The sequence below is a fragment of the Echinops telfairi genome, unplaced genomic scaffold, assembly GCF_000313985.2.
Source record: "Echinops telfairi isolate 266 unplaced genomic scaffold, ASM31398v2 ScPeMD7_60;HRSCAF=208, whole genome shotgun sequence".
Classification (NCBI taxonomy): Eukaryota; Metazoa; Chordata; class Mammalia; order Afrosoricida; family Tenrecidae; genus Echinops; species Echinops telfairi.
The window spans coordinates 39,383,358-39,399,326 of NW_022103958.1; the positions used below are offsets into that span (position 1 = coordinate 39,383,358).

At 47.8% G+C, this 15,969-nt stretch overlaps 1 protein-coding gene across 4 annotated transcripts in view; it reads right to left on the reverse strand.

The window, feature by feature from the left end:
* TEAD1 (TEA domain transcription factor 1) overlaps positions 1-15,969 on the reverse strand; it is a 219,926-nt gene that overhangs the window by 185,246 nt on the left and 18,711 nt on the right. For all 4 annotated transcript variants that reach the window (XM_045290952.1, XM_045290951.1, XM_045290950.1 and 1 more), the window contains exon 2: positions 14,605-14,860. In XM_045290952.1, the coding sequence (XP_045146887.1) occupies positions 14,605-14,860 (256 nt within the window). The remainder of the gene's footprint in view (positions 1-14,604; positions 14,861-15,969) is intronic.

Sequence of the window (15,969 nt, forward strand, 5' to 3'; positions counted from 1 at the left end):
ATTTACAGCCTTGGCAACTCCACATAGGTTTGCTATGCATCAGATTCAACTCGACGGCAATGGATTTAGTTTGGGGGGAATTTTTTTAAATCCAGTAGTCCCAGCACCATTTATTTAAAAATCATCTCCCCACCACACTGAATCATCATAGCACCATTGCCAAATATCAATTGATCACACAGGTACGATTTTGTCTCTGAATTCACTTCTACTGTCTAACTTTGTGCCAATACCACATTGCCTTGTTTTCTATAACTCTCTAACGTTTTAAAGGTAGGAAATGAGTTCTCCAACTTTGTTCTTCTTCTTTGTTTGAATAACTTTTGGTTATTCTGGGTCCCTTGCAGCATTTCCACATGAATTTCAGGATCAGCTCGCTCGTCGCGTGTTCTGATAAAGGCAATTAAGAAACACGCTATGGGACACCAAAGAGGCCACTGGTTCCATCTGTGGAGGCTGAAGAATGTTTCTGAGAAGGTGTTTTTTAGAGGAGCTCGAAGGATGAGTAGGAGTTCACCAGGCAGCAAGATGAAAGGCATCTTGGCAAAGTCCCCTTTCCGGCAGCAGTGTAGGGCAGGGAGTCTGGGGAAGCTCTGATTCCAGTTCTGTCAGAGAACTCAGTGGCAGCAGATAGGAGGTTGTAAGCTCCGGCTCCAGAGCCACACCACGTCAGGTTCAAATCCAGGCTCCAGCAGTTAAGAGTTGTGTGACCCTGAGCAATCCACTAAAACTCTCTTGGTTTATACATGAGACTTAGAATAGCTACTTAAAAGATGTGCTATGACATTTAAAAGAGTTAACGGCACTTGCGTTAATAAAATGAATTAACAGTATTTGGCATCCCACAAACACCAGGGAAATAATGTTCACGATTATTGTTTTGAAACCCTGCCATAACACCTGCCCTTGTCAGTCCAGGCCTTTCTGGGATTTTGCATCTCAAAAGGTCCTTATCGCAAGGCAGGTGGGTCAGCCCGCCTAACAATTCCCTCCACTGAACAACAGTTCTCATGTACTGAGAGAATGCTCCCTAACTCACATGGTTTGAGATCTCAGGAACCCACGCAGCACCTTTTCATGATCAGGATCGTATCGCCACTGCGTTGTGTGTTGCTGTGACACAGAAACTACACAAGGGCACCTCTTAGCACCACGATCGCAGCCACAGTTGAATCAACATGCAATCCGATACCTCACATCTGGCATGTCAACATGCCCGATACCTATTCACAATCAAATATGTCCAGGGCCAGGGCTACTTTATGGGTACACATGTCTTTATCAGGCATTAATGGGCACCAAACCTGTCTCAATAAAAGCAGCCATAAACAGCAATCTCGCTAAGCTGTCACGGAAGCTACTGTGTTTGCAGGAGAACCATTCATCTAAGAGCCAGTTGCCAAGCCCTTCTCCACACAATGGCAACACAAGTTGTAGAGCTCAGAGCAGGCCCAGGGAAGAGGGCAGGCCAAGAGTGAATAATTGGGACCTCTGTAAATGCTGGAGGGCGGGGAGGACCCACTCATCATATGCAAGATATTACTGAGAAGCTGCACGGCTTTGGGAGATCTATTTCTATTCTATTTCCCCTGGAGCAGCCTCTTGAGAGAAAGCCTCAAAGTTACCCCAGCTTCTGCAGAGCAAACAAGGTCCATGCAAATGTGCAGCTAGTGATCCGTTTCCCTGTGCACACAAAGAAAAAACAGCTGCAAGGCTATAAAATCTTTGGGAAATAAAGGTAACGTCCAGGGCAGTCAGTCTCAAAGGCACATCGCTCAGGCTGTTTTCTCAAAGGCCGAGGGGAGAGAAGCGTACATTCATATGGGGAAAGGCTTTAAAGAAATAATATTCACATGCGATTTGAAGGATAAGGCTGACTCAACTAATTTACCTGGCATTGAAGCATTTGGCAGGAGGAAAGGTGAGCAGACCGGACACCTTGCAGTGCACATGGATAGCATGTAAATATCAAGCAAAAGAAACACCCCTGTGATTAAATATGACTCAATGATAATCAGTTGAGAATGTGTAACCTACTTTCAAGTTCTCGGAGTGCTTTCATACACTTAAGCCCACCCACCCCTGCCCAAAGCCGGGGCAAGTACAAAAAAGTTCCATGCCAGAATTTGGTTACAAATCTCTGAGAGGCCCCTAGCCCTCCAGGAATCAGCCCTTCCACTCTCAAGTACAAGGTACAAGGTAAACCACTGACTTGGCAGGGACACAAGTCTTGGCTAGTGTGGCACATGTGCCGAGAGGCCTGGGGCTCAGCAAGAATGGATGAAGCTAGTTCCTTCAGCTCGGCCATTCCCCTTATCATCCCGCCTGGGGGGGAGAATAATAATGTAACTGTTAGTCTGGACAGCTGAGTGACGGTCCCAAATGGCCAGAGAACCTGCTGAACTCCCTGACCGATGTCCTCAGACCTAAAATAAGAACACCCTGTACCGCTTCCCCCGCTGACCACCTGTCCCTAAGGTCCTCACCCCGGAGGCCCACACGTAGCCACCCGCCTGCCTGACGGCCCTTCAGCAGTCCCCCAGACTGGAGGATGGCACCCAGAAGTGGACCCGGGCAATAGGCTCTTCTTGATTATTTTTGGTCTTTTCCATACTCTCCTTAATGAGTACGTCTTGCTGGGCCATCACTGGAGAAAACAAACTTGATATCTTTATCTTCTCCCTCCCAGTCTCAGAGTGACACAGGCTCAGGAAGAGAAGTTCCCTGAACACAGAAACAGCACGGAGAAGTGTGGCCTCTGTCGTCATTCTGCTCAGTATTCACGGTGAGTGTGTGGTGCGTTCCTTCCTCTGGATTCCCCCCAGGATCCTAGCCATAAACATTTAGAGGCTCGTGAAGCCATGCAAATTTACCTGTAGGACACCGCCTTCAGTAGAGACCAGCAGAACTCTGCCACTGTCGTGATGATGATACTTGGTTTTGTTTTGATGTTTTTAAAAAAAGACCACTTTGAAACCCTTTCTGTGGATGGGATAAAGTCCCCCGCTGCTTAATTGCTAACCAAAAGGTTGGAGGGTCAAGGTCACCCAGAAGCATATTGGAAGACAGGCCTGGCGACTTGCTTCCAGAAAAAGCAGCCATTGGAAGCCTTGGGAAGTGATTTGCAGTGTGTTCGTGGAAGTTGTTGGAAGGGGGCAACTCGGCAAAAGAGGGAGAATGGCTGTACTGCTGGAAGAATGCCATCAACGGGGCTGAACCCCAGGGGTACAATTGGCCGATGTCTCGTTGTGCACATTCTCGACAGCCACTGTGAAATAAAACGAAAATCAAAACAAAACCTCCTCTGGAGACACAGTTCTTCCCAGACACACGTAGGGTCACCACGATAAGCCAGTCAGTTCTAATTCAACAGTATCTGGTTTGTCGATGGAATGGGATACAAACAAATACCAAAAACGATGACGCTGATAGAGACTCGCAGCAGGAGAGCAAAAAGCCAGGACTCTGAAAGGTGATGTGGGGCAGAGCGTCTTTGAGAATCCAAGGTTGTCCAGTCCGTTCACTTCCTGCTCCCCTTCGACGATAGGGGAAGGCACTGCGAGGGGCCTGGCCCAGGAGCAGATTTCCAATGGTCTTTCCCCAGTATGTGGGACTTCAATTCAGCACTGTCCAACCTGGATCTCCCACTACTGCTCACCTCAAAGGACTTGCCCAAAAGTAACACTCTCACTTATGCAAAAAGTGTAGGCCTCCAGGTAAAACTCTACAGCTTTCAGGTGTTTAAAAAATTATTTTAAATAGGAGAAATCTTCAGGATCTAGGGTTAGGCAGAGAGGTCTTAGACTTGATAGCAAAAGCACCAAATCAAAAGTGTCTGCTCTGGGCAAGCTTATGCGAAGAGCACCCACAGGTAAGCTGCAGGCAGGAAGAAAAGCTGTGGCCACCACACAGCAACACGCATCTGCACTAGACAAAGAATTCTCAAGGTTCTTGCAAGTCTGGCTAGACCAGAGGATGTACACTGGTACAGATAGGAACTGAAAATACAGGGAATCCAGGGCGGATGATCCCTGCAGGACCAGTGGTGTGAGTGGCGAAACAGGGAGGGTAGAGGGAGAGTGGGTGGGAAAGAGGGAACCGATTACAAGGAACTATGTGTGACCTCCTCCCTGAGGGACCGACAACAGAAAAGTGGGTGAAGGGAGACGTCAGACAGGGCAAGATATGACAAAATAACAATTTATAAACTATCAAGGGCTCAGGAGGGAGGGGAAAAATTAGGACCTAATGCCGGGGGTTTAAGTGGAGAGCAAATGTTTTGAGAATGAGGGCAATGAATGTACAAATGCGCTTTACACAATTGATGTGTGTATGGATTGTGATAAGAGTTGTATGAGCCCCTAATAAAATGATTAAAAAAAAAAAAAAGAATTCTCAAGATTCAACAGCCAAAAAGTTCCACGTACAAAACAAGCAAAAACTATTTCACCTGAGAGTGATTCACGCCAACGGAATATAAGCACATGAAAGGCTGTTTAACATCATTAGACACCAAGGAAATGCAAATTAAAGCCACAAGAGTTATTACACACCTATTAAAATGGCTAAATCAAACCATTGTGATAATGTCACACTCACACAGCAAGGATGCAGAGGGTAGAAAATAGTACAGTCATTCACTCTGGGAAACAGTTGGGCTGTTTTGCTTTTGTTTTATTTTCAATTGAAACATGTAACTACCAAATGACCTAGCAATTGCACTCTTGGGCATTTATCCAAAAACAAATGAAAACGTATGTTCACCCAAAAAACTTGTGAGTGAATGTTCCTAACAGCTTTACTTGACATTGCCAAAAGCTGGAATCCACCCAGAAGTCCTTCAACAGGTGAGTGACTAAGGAAATCGTAGTACATACAGTAAGGCACAGCAATAAATAAGACTGAACCACTGATACACAAAACATCCTGGATGAATCCCAAGAGAATCAGGATGAATGAAAAAAGCTGAACCCAAAATGTGACACACTGTATGGCTCCATTTATGCACCTCTTTTTTTGAGATGGCAAACCCTCACATGGAAGACAAATTAATGGCTACCAAGGATGGTGGTGGTGGTTGTGCCATCAATTGTGATGCATGGTGACCCTACAGGGCAGGCTGTAATCTTTATGAATGAAGTCTCCAGTGGTTCTGAACCACCAATCTTTCAGTAAGCGGTCAGCACTCAGACAGTGCCCCACCAGGGGTTAGGGATGAGTGAGCAGGAGACACACAGATAGGGCCATTAACGGTGGCTCACTCTGCCCCGCTACTCCTATAGACGTCCTTGATGCTGTGAGCTTGGGCTGTGCAGCCTGCTAACACCCATGTTCACAGTTGTAGGGATGACTTCTCTGACAGCGAGTCCCCCAACCTCTACAAACGAACCCGCATGAATGCCCAGCTCCCTAAAGGCCATTTTGGAGGCCTGGTGGCAGACTGGTTACACATTGGGCTGCTTACTGCCAAGTCAGTAGTTTGAAACAACCCGCTGCTCTATGGGAGAAAGATGAAACTCTCTACTCCCGTAAAGACTTACCACCTTGGAAGCCCACGTGGCATTTCTACGTTGTCTTACTCTGGCCTGGGGTGGGGGGGGGGGGGGGGGTTGTCACTGTGCGTTGGAATTGACCAGATGGCAGTAGGTTCTTTGTTTTCGGACAAACCATCTTCATTTAGCTGTCCACTGGGTACACCTCAAACACATGACAAAACGAGCCCAATTCCTCTCCTCCCTACAAACCTGCTTCTCAGCCCCACTCCCCATCACTTCCACCACCACCCCATCGACCAACAGAACCCTGAGACCATCCATCACCCACGCTCCTTCTCTCTCACAACTCACCAAGAACAACCAGTCTGGATGGTTGTATCCCTGAAACCTCCCCCTCCACCAACACTGCCGTAGCACAGGACGACTGCACCCCCTCCCCCTGGACGAATGCAGTAGCCCCCCAGCTTGTCTGCACACCACCACACTGCTCTGTGAAACACGGGGCCGCATCGCGTCGGCAGAAACATGTGCAGCATCCGCCTCAGCCCTCGGGATCAGCAGCAGACACCTCGATGGGCACTGGAGCCTGTCACAGTACGGTGCAGGCTCGCGACTACTGAGCCGGGCCAGCCCTAGTGTCCACCTCCCCAGAGCTGAGACTTTCAGCCTCCCAAGGCTTCCCTCATGCTGTTCCTAAAGGGCTGGGTGCTCTTCCCGCCCCTCTGGGCGCACCAAGAGTTGGCCTGAGCCCATGAAGCCCATTGTTACAGAGTCCACTCCCACGCACAGCAACCCTATGGAACAGACCTGCCCACAGGCTTTCCAAGTTGGAATCTTTGTGGAAGCTGACTGATACGCTCTCCTCGGCAGAGGGGCTTGTGGGTTCAAACCTCTGACCCAACCTTTGGCTAGCAGCTGAGAACTGAGTGCTTAACTGCATCACCCCAGCTCACAAATGTGCTCCACCTCCCCCCGCTCCACACACTCACCCCGAAAAGGCTTCGTAACTTTGTTGGTTCTTGATAGTTCTATAACTCCCATTTAAAGAGAACCCACTCTGCGGTCTTTACTGAAATTTCAAAGCTTCTCTCAGCTAATTCCGTCTCTGGTCTGATACACACATGTGCAGTCCCTAATTATAAATAATCCTGCTTTCCGCTCCTCTGCCACTGAACTCATCTATAGTACAGGAGGCATGTCCATCAGTATCATATTGTAGGCCAGGTGTACAGACTGCCTTGATTTCAAGTATCAGCTCCACAATGCACTTACTTTGTGACTTTGAGCAAGTCACTTCCCCCTACTGAGCCTCAGTCTCCTCAGCTGAGCCGCGGTGGCTATGCGGGTAAGCAGGGTAACTAACCCATTCTGAAGCAGTGAGAAAGCAGCGTGTTGCCATTAGGTGCCATCAGGTAGGTCTGACTCAGAGTGACCCTGCGTACAACAGAACGAAATGCTGCCTCCCACACCATCCTCCCCATCGCAGCTTCCACTGTTGTCAATCCGTCTCACAGAGAGCCTTCTTCGTTTCTGCTGCCTCTCTCCTTCAACCAGAATGAGGTCTTTCTCTGGGGTCTTGTTCTTCCCAATCATATGTCCAAAGTGTATCAGAGGAAATCTCACCATCCTTGCTTCTCTGGAGCGTGCTAGTTATAGATGTTCTCACACAGATTTGCTCTTCCTCTGGCAGTCCAGGTAGACCGGTACGGATTCTTCTTCACAAGCATTCAAAGGCTTGATCAAGTCTTTTCCAGTCTTCCTTCAGCACTGTCCAGTTCTGGTGAGCTTTAGTCTTCAAAGTGACATCTTTTCTTTCTAACACTGTAAAGCGATCTTTTGCTGCAGATGTGCCCAATACAATACATCCTTTAATTCCCTGACTGCTTCTATGGACACTGATTGATGATCCAAGTAAAATGAATTCCTTGACAACTTCAATCTTTTATCCATCTATCATGATGTTACCTATTGGCCCAGTTGTGAGGATTGTTTTCTTCACACTGAGAAGTAATCCATACTGATCTTCAACAGTAAGTTCTTACAGTTCTTTTTTTCCCTAGCAGTAAGGTTGTGTCATCTACATTTTGCCGGTTATTAACCAGTCTTTTTTTCAATCCTGATCGTCATGTTCTTCTTCATACCGTCCAGCTCAGTTTAACAAGTTATTTGCTCCGCATATAGAATAAACAATTACAATGAAAGAATATAACCTTTCCTGATTTTAAACAATGCAGTAATCCTTGTTTTTTTGGACTGCCTGCTTCCTGGTCTAGGTACAGGTTCACAAGGGCACAATTAAGAATTCCCACTCTTCAAATTGTTACCCATCATTGTTTACAGTCCACACCAAAAAAACTACTTTGCCTAGTCAGCAAAAATAGGTGAAAATCTTTCTGTTAATCTGGGCTTTCAGTCAAGATCCATCTGACGTCAAAAATGATACCCCACCCTCCACGTCTTCTTCTGAACGTGGCCTGCATCTCTAGCAGCTCTATTGATATACTGCTGCAAGCATTTTTTAATTATCTTCAGCAGAATTTTGCTGGCATATTGTCTGACAGGATCATCCAACAATTTCTGCATTCTGTTGTATCATCTTTGGAATGGGCACAAACATGGATCTCTTCCACTCAGCTGACCTATAAGTAGCTGTCTTCCAAATTTCTAGGTAGAGCCTAGTGAGTACTTCCAGCCTTGCATCTATTTGTCAAACCATTTCCATTGGTTTTTCCATTCCTGGGGCCTTGTTCCTAAATAATGCCTTGCCTACAGCTTGGACTTCCTCCTTCACCATCACTGTTTCTTGATCCTGTACTACGTCTCCTGAAATGGTTGCACACTGGCTGCTTCTCTCTGATTCAGTAACTCCGCATTCTTTCCATCTTCTTTCGATGCTTCCTGCATCATTCCATGTATCTACTCAGGGGCTAGGTAGCAAATAGGTAAAAAGTGTCCAGTGAGGAACACAGGACTGGCGTATATAAGCATCATTAGGCAATCTTTCCCGACGGGAGGCTGCTCCACCTGGTCTGCTGCTGTCTTCTCGGAGACAAACATGCCACCCCCTCCCCTCATCTTGACTGGAATTTCCAGGATGGTTGCCTTATCACTCTTGGAGTGATATTTCCATCGTAATTATTTTACACCTGTTGCCCCCAATCACTCTCTCAGCACATAGCAGGCCCCCAGCGCATGTTTCAGGAACTCATGAATATCGAAGATCACTCACTGCCACACCAAAGCTGTTGGAAAGCCTAACTCCGTCGTCATCCTGTAATGTTCCTCTTTCTCCTGCCCTATGACAAATTCTTTAGCTCCCCCCTCCACCCAATCAGTTTCTTTTTTTTTCCTGCCACAACTGCACAATGGCTTACACCTATGCACAAATCTTTGCATGACCACCCCCACTTCCCAATCAAAACACTGAGGACACTGGCTTGGCTATTCTCACAGGAACCAGCCGGTTTCAAAATCCCCTATTACTCATCTGTTCTGAAGACTCCCGAATTAACCCTTGCCCTACCACCGCACCCACTGTGGGCAACTGAAGAAGCTCATTAAATCAACAAACACCTCTCTTCTCTTTTGTTCTTTCTTTCTATTCCTCTAGTGGAAGAGGACCCCGGGGCTCAGGGATGTAGTCACCCACTTCTCTTCATTCCCCGGGAGAAAGAGGAGGCTCTCTGCTCCTTTAAAGTCTTGGATCCTAGGAAGCTCTCTACAGGGTCACTCTGAGTTGGAATTGGCTTGATGGCGGTAGGTACCTCTTCTGTAAAATAAGCCAAGGAGACAATCCAAGGTACTGTGGCTCCCCCGGCTGTGGGGGACCAACTCTGAGCCATCTCCTTCCTTCCTCCTCACCTTCTTTTTCGGGGGCTCACAACCCAGCTCCCTAGAGCTGACACATGGCACTGACTCCTGAGCAAGAAAAGAGTTTCTCCCTTGAACTGTACTATGGAAGGACCCAGAAGACGTCTGCACCCAGAAGGAGAAAGTCCTTGCTCAGCAATTGCTCTGTCCAGACCGTCTGTGGGACCCTAGGGTACAAAACCCTTCCAGACATCTTCCTGGCCACCATCAGGGCCAGCCTTGTGATCCGAGATCCTCCCCACTCTGTTATTTGAGATGACGTCCTCCTGCCAGTAGCAGGCCAGGTGCTCTGGACACTGGTGGCCAAGAACAGGCTTCAAAAGGTTAAGTAGCAAGTGACCATCTTCAAAGGGCTTCAGACTTCCCAGAAAGCTTTGGCTGACAGCCCTGACCTCGGGTCGGCGTTTCCTGCAAATGAACTTGTGATAGCTCCATGAGGGCAGGGACTGTGTCTGTCTGGCTCACCAAGGAGGCCCCAAGAACCACTAACAGGAGTGGGAACACCGCCAGCACTCAATACTGATTTGTTAAAACCACATTATGATAATGACAACTACTCACATGCTTAAAAAAGGACCAGAAGAACACAGGAGAGTGTTTGAGAGTCGGAGACACCCAAATTTGGAGCCTTCTGATGATACCATTAGTCATGGGCAATCCACTCTCTCTCTCAGCCTCTGCTTCTTCATCTCTAAGTAGGGATCGTAATACCGACCTCCAAAAGGGATTGCAAGCATGAGAAGGAAAACATATTCAAAGCACATGATAGAGAGCAAGTTTTGTCTTAAGTTAATAAACATTTTCGAAACTTTCGTCCTTCCTGTGTGACACAGACACAATTCAAGAGGATCCTGGGTCACACACATCGTTCCTTCCAATTCTTCTACCAATCCTTTGACGTAGGCTACACTTTATCCCATTTGGCAGCTAAGGGCACTGAGGCACAGAAAGATAAAGCAACACGCCCCAAGCCTGATATCCAAAAGTGGCAGGGCCAGGATTCGCATCAACTCCAGGACCCACACTTGGGAGGGTTACACACCTCGGCCTCTATAGCCGGCAGCTGGAGAATGTCAGTTTCTGTCCTGCTGTGTGACTGTGGGGGTTATTTGACCCCACTGCCAGGGCCCATCCTGGCAGACGGCACAGGTAGTCCTTCAAGGGTGCTCCTGGTTGACTCTTTAGTTTTGTTATGGTCTAAGCCCTACTCCTCTGAAGTCCAATTTCAGATGGGTGTAGGATCAAGAACTTCTCTCCCACACTGACTCCTGCTATCTCTTCCCAGAAAAAGACACACCACTAGGGTTTTGTTTTGTTTTGTTTTATAAAAAGGTTAAGACACATGCGGAGAAAGAGAGAGCCCATGCCTGCTCTTACCCACCTGCCCACTGCCATCAAGTGGGTTTTGATGCACAGGGAGGGACCTACAGAGCAGAGCCGAACAGCCTCTTTGGGTCCCCAGACTGTCCATCTTCCCAGGAGCAGGAGGATTTGTTCACTTCTAATTATCCACAAGAAGAGCTGCTTACACATAAGGATGCCCAGAACAGAAGCAATCTATCCACAGGGAAACCAGCGATTTCAACTCTCAGGTTCCTGACCGACCCAAGGTATCAGAGAAAGAACGAAACCATCTCCCCTAATGGGCCAAACCTCATCATGCAGAGAGCTGTCCCCTTCCTCCTCGCCGTAAGATCACATTTGCCCTAGTGCCTACCATGAAAGACATTTCATTACTCAAATAAATCAGCACTGCACTTGACCTTGCTTCTCCAATGGCTCAGGATTAGTGACATCATGATGCACTCTACAAATGCTCGGGGATGTTGAAATAACCCTCTAGAGTCAAACAACACTTGGTATTTAACAAAAAGACATAAAATTATTTCTGTTTTACTACATGGTACCCAAAATGCTTTCAATGTTTTCATATTCTTAGGCCTTAGAGGAAAAAATGTATGCTTAGGACTATAAAAAATCTCTGAATCCTGGTTTCATTTGCATCCCTATTCGTGGTCAGTAAGAAAGAGAGTCAGTTAGAAGCAAGGGCCCATGCTATTGCTCACATGGCTCAATCTCTGCATGGCTTCTGACCTGCTGAGAAGGATTGCACATCAGCCTTCTCCCGTCCTCAAAGTCACAAGGCAGCTAGGAAGGCAGTTCTAAGGTCCAGTCTCTGTCTCCCATAGTCCTGCTAGAGACCAGGTTTCCCTCCCAAAACAGCAGTAGGAGCAGAGCTCTCCCATCTTGGCCAAAGAGAGAGAGTTGACTTAGATGTTTTCTCCTGGGGTAAGGCTGACTGCAGGGTATGCCACCGGAATACAAGTTCCTCAGGTGAAAAACCCACCGTGCAGAGAACTACCCTTCCAAGTAAGTTGCCCATTCCACTGCTGCTTGCTCAAAAGGGCTGCCTCCCTGTCAACGCGGTGGGTCACCAGCAGTTAAATGTCATGCTGACTGAAACAGGAATCCACACAAGAACAGTTAGACCTGGGAGCATGTGGAAAATGAGAAACCATGGTAAGTACAGACACACTCTCAGCTCCAAACCCAGTGTTCGTCCACTCCCTCCCTTCCTGCCATCCAGTCACGTGACCTCATGGGACAGAGCCCATGTGGGTTTCTGAGATCGAGAATCTTTATAGGAGCAAAAAGCCTCAAATGATAATTTTTGCTGAGTTACAAGTCACAAAAATTACAGTTCCCACGAAGTTATTCAAATGCATCATTCTTCTTCAGTTTTCCTTATTCCGTGTTCAGCTTTCACAATGGAATCACCTCCTCCTGCGCAGTCAAAGTTGGACAGTGGCTAACGAAGACCAAAGAGGAATCCATGCATTGAACTGTGGTGCTGGCCAAGAATACTGAGAAGCACCACGAACTGCCCATAAGCACAAACCTCTCTTGTCCTGGGAGAAGTCCAACCAGAGTGCTCCTTAGAGGCAAAGACGGCGAGACTTCATCTCACACACTTTGGACATGTTGTCAAGAAAGACCAGTCCCTGGAAAAGGACACCATGCTTGGTAAAGTGCCAAGGAGGCAACAAAGAGGAAGCTCGTCAACAAGATAGATGGGCACAGTGGCTACATCGATGGGCTCAAACATGAGAACAATTGTTGGAGATGACAGAGGACCAGGCAGTGTCCCATTCTGTTGTACATAGGGTCGCTATGACATGTACAACAACATGAACAGCACAAGTCATGGAGACTTGTGGCTATGGTTGACTTTATCATCTTTATGTACAGAGAACACTGTGACCCCCCAGACCAAGGTTGGGCTGTCCAAGTTGTCTTGGGATAGCAGACAACTAACATCCAAAGATTCTCAAGTTCATTGTTCCTTTTCAGTTTGCCATCTCTGAAACCCAATCACCAACAAGTGCTACCATGCAATTATTTTTACAGGAAAAATCATTTTCATAGTTGAGTTATATGCAAATGAGGCAAATCTATCTGAAAAAAGGAAAATCTCGATAAAGGAAAAATCAACAAGAATGATCACACAATTATTTTCATAGGAAAGTAGTTTTTATAGCTGAGTCACATGCAAATAGGTTAAATCTACCACAAGAGTTATCTATAAAGTAAAATCTCAATGAAGACAAAATCAAAGGGGGGGTGGGAGTTAGCATGTGTGCAAAACTGAAGATTACGCAAGACAGAATGTCTCAAAGCCATCCTTCATGGCTGATCATAAAACAGTCTTTTTAAAAGACTGCTTTTCTCTGCCTTTAAAGGCAGGGGATGGGCATGGAGGAGTAGTTTTGGCATTTTCAGGAATGAAGACAAGGCCCTCCAAAAACATCACCCGGCTGAGGAAAGGGCGCTCGCCTCGGGGTTCGGGGAATGAGGAAAGACACCAGCTAGAAAAGCAAGGGTCTGGAGTGTTCTGACCAGAGCAGCTACGATGTTTCCGCCTGGGGCTCCTGCTCCAGCCGTGCAGAAGCTCCCGGGGCTGCAGAGGAGCCCTCCAGCGTGTGCAACAAATCCTCCAGGGCGGGGTTCCTGCCCACTTTCCTGTGCGTGTGACACAGACAGGCCAAGAGCCACCAACACTGCAGAGAGCAAAACTCCCCTTGTTTCCATTACATCATCCACATTGGGGGGGGGGGGGAGCAGGGGGCACAGCTGGTGGCAGCTGCACCACCAGCCGCTTTCTCCTTAGCGTTGTGTGCTGGTTTGAGCTGCCGCCTCCTAGGGCTCCCGATAGAGGAGGCACAGTGTTAAAGGCACAACACCCTATTATGAAGAGGCTTTCCAATTATTTAGAAATAAATCATTCTCCTGATAAGTTAGCAGCCTCAGGTAGGCTGCCAAGCCGGTTTCCTTTGGGTTGAAGTTGTTTGTTTGTATCTCTTTAGTCTCCGCTACAGTACAAACTCTGTCAACTCAACATGTCCAATTAGACAAGCAGAATGGGCAGGCAACCACCTGCCATCTGTCTCCCGAAAGGTAAATAGCTGAAATGCACAGGTCTCCAGCTAGAAGTATTGACAAAAGAAGTGGGGTCTGCACGAGCCCAGCAGCCCATGAGCTCCACACTAATGGATGGGAATTCACTGCTGCCTCTGGCATTCCAAGCCTCTGGTCAACCAGCCTACCTCTCCTTGGCACACCTGGAGTTCCTGACAAGACACCACAGGGGGCCCTCAGAATGGCAAAAAGTGATGTTCCCTGAGGCTAATGACTAGTACCACCGCTACTTATTCAGCTGCAAACAGGCAGCAAAGCCATAAACTGGTGGTTCCAGGGGCCAAGCGGGCCCTTGTCACTTTGGATCTGGCCTCGATGGGGGTGTGGAGAAAAAGTGAGTCGATCTCATGGGAACTGATGTGACTGCTGCCCCTTTGGGGTAGGAGGGTCCCACAGAGCTGGCAGCACCAAGTCCTGGAGCCAAACAGCAGTGTCTCCTTCAGATGGGGCAGCGAGCGGGCTCTGAAGCTCTGGTCCTTACCACTCCACATCTGCAGTAGTCACTGGCACCATCAGCACCCGGTAATAACATCGCCGAGCCTATAAAGGGAGATGAAACCCGCAGGGAATGATTTCCCAATGGCCCTTATCTAGTCTCCTCTTCAGTTGAGACTGAAGCTCCAGAATGACAAACTAAAATTCTACAAAGGAAAGTCAGCCCGGAACAGTGGCTGGATCTCAGTACCAGACCAGCCTAGGTCGCGCTCACGACTTCAGAGCAGCTTGTGCTATTTGAAGCGCCGCACATTCCAGGCCAACTTACCATACATTTTGCCTTCGTCTGACAAGATGATTTTCCTCCTCCCACACGGTGGATAGATAGCCAGGGCCTCCTGAAAACTCTGCTCGATGTCGGGGCTCCAGACGCCCTCGGCGTCATTGTCAATCGGCTTATCTGCAGAGTCACTCATCCTTTCCATGTTCTCGGCAGGGCTCTCGCTGCCGCTCCAGCTGCTGGGCTCAATTTTGGCGGTTCGGTTTTCCAAGCCGGAGCCTGGAGCCTTTTCAAGAAAACAAACCTAAAAGAGAAATCACAGGATGGTATGGTGAGAAGATAGGTTTCCACCCACATACCACTCTTGCTAACTCTTGTGCAAAATTCTCCTGCCGGCAACATTGCTCGGAGACTAACTGCGAGCAGAGAGGCTGGCATCTAGAGCTCCGTGTAGCTTTTGTTCTTCCAGGGTCCTTGGGAAGCACTCCGACGAAATGCAACTGCAGCCACAGGTCACATCATCTTCCCAGATGAGAGGAAATTTTTGTCCGAGAATAGTACTCCCTCTGAGTTGCAAGTTTGCAGTGAATTGTGCAAAATTCCGCTCACCGAGAGTACAAAGGGCTAAGCATCTGCATCTGCTACTAACAGGGTGGTGATTTGAGCTCACCCAATGATACCTTCAAAGAAAGATCTAGTGGCCTGTTTTCTTACCAATCAGCCACGGAAACCCAGAGAGTACAATTCTCTACCAACAGACCCAAGATCTCCACGTGGGAAGTGACTCCAGAGCAGCTGGTTCACTCTCTATAAGGACCACTTGGCTCAATGAGAATCACAGGGGAGCACAAAGAAAAATAATTTATAAGCAAATACAGTAAAACAAAAGGTGTTCTCCTTGTTGTGGCAACTGACATCCCACCTATGAGACATCAAGCTGTCCCCGCATGTCCTACTCCAAGAGGCACGGTGGTGGCAGGATGGGGAGAGATGGTGGGACCATATTTTGCCCTCACAAATACTCATTCTACAGACACAGCAAGTGCCTGCTGACCTGGACAGACAGCGCACACACACACACACACACACACACACCCCTGGACACACACACACACATACACACGTACGCGCACATCCTTCACCATTTCTCTTCTGGACCTTTCCTCTTCCAGGCACATCTCTTGACCACGCTCAACTCCTACACAGGACAGCAGAATGCTCTTTACAGGCAGTGTGGACAGTTGCCAGGAGAGACTAGCCCCTGGGAAAGGACATCATGCTCAGTAAAGTGGAGGAACCGTGAACAAGAGGAAGGCCCTAGACAAGATGGATTGACACAAAGATGGACCCAAATCTAAGAACAATGATGAGGAAGGCTCAGGACTTGGCAGTGGTTGCTGTGAGCTGGAATCA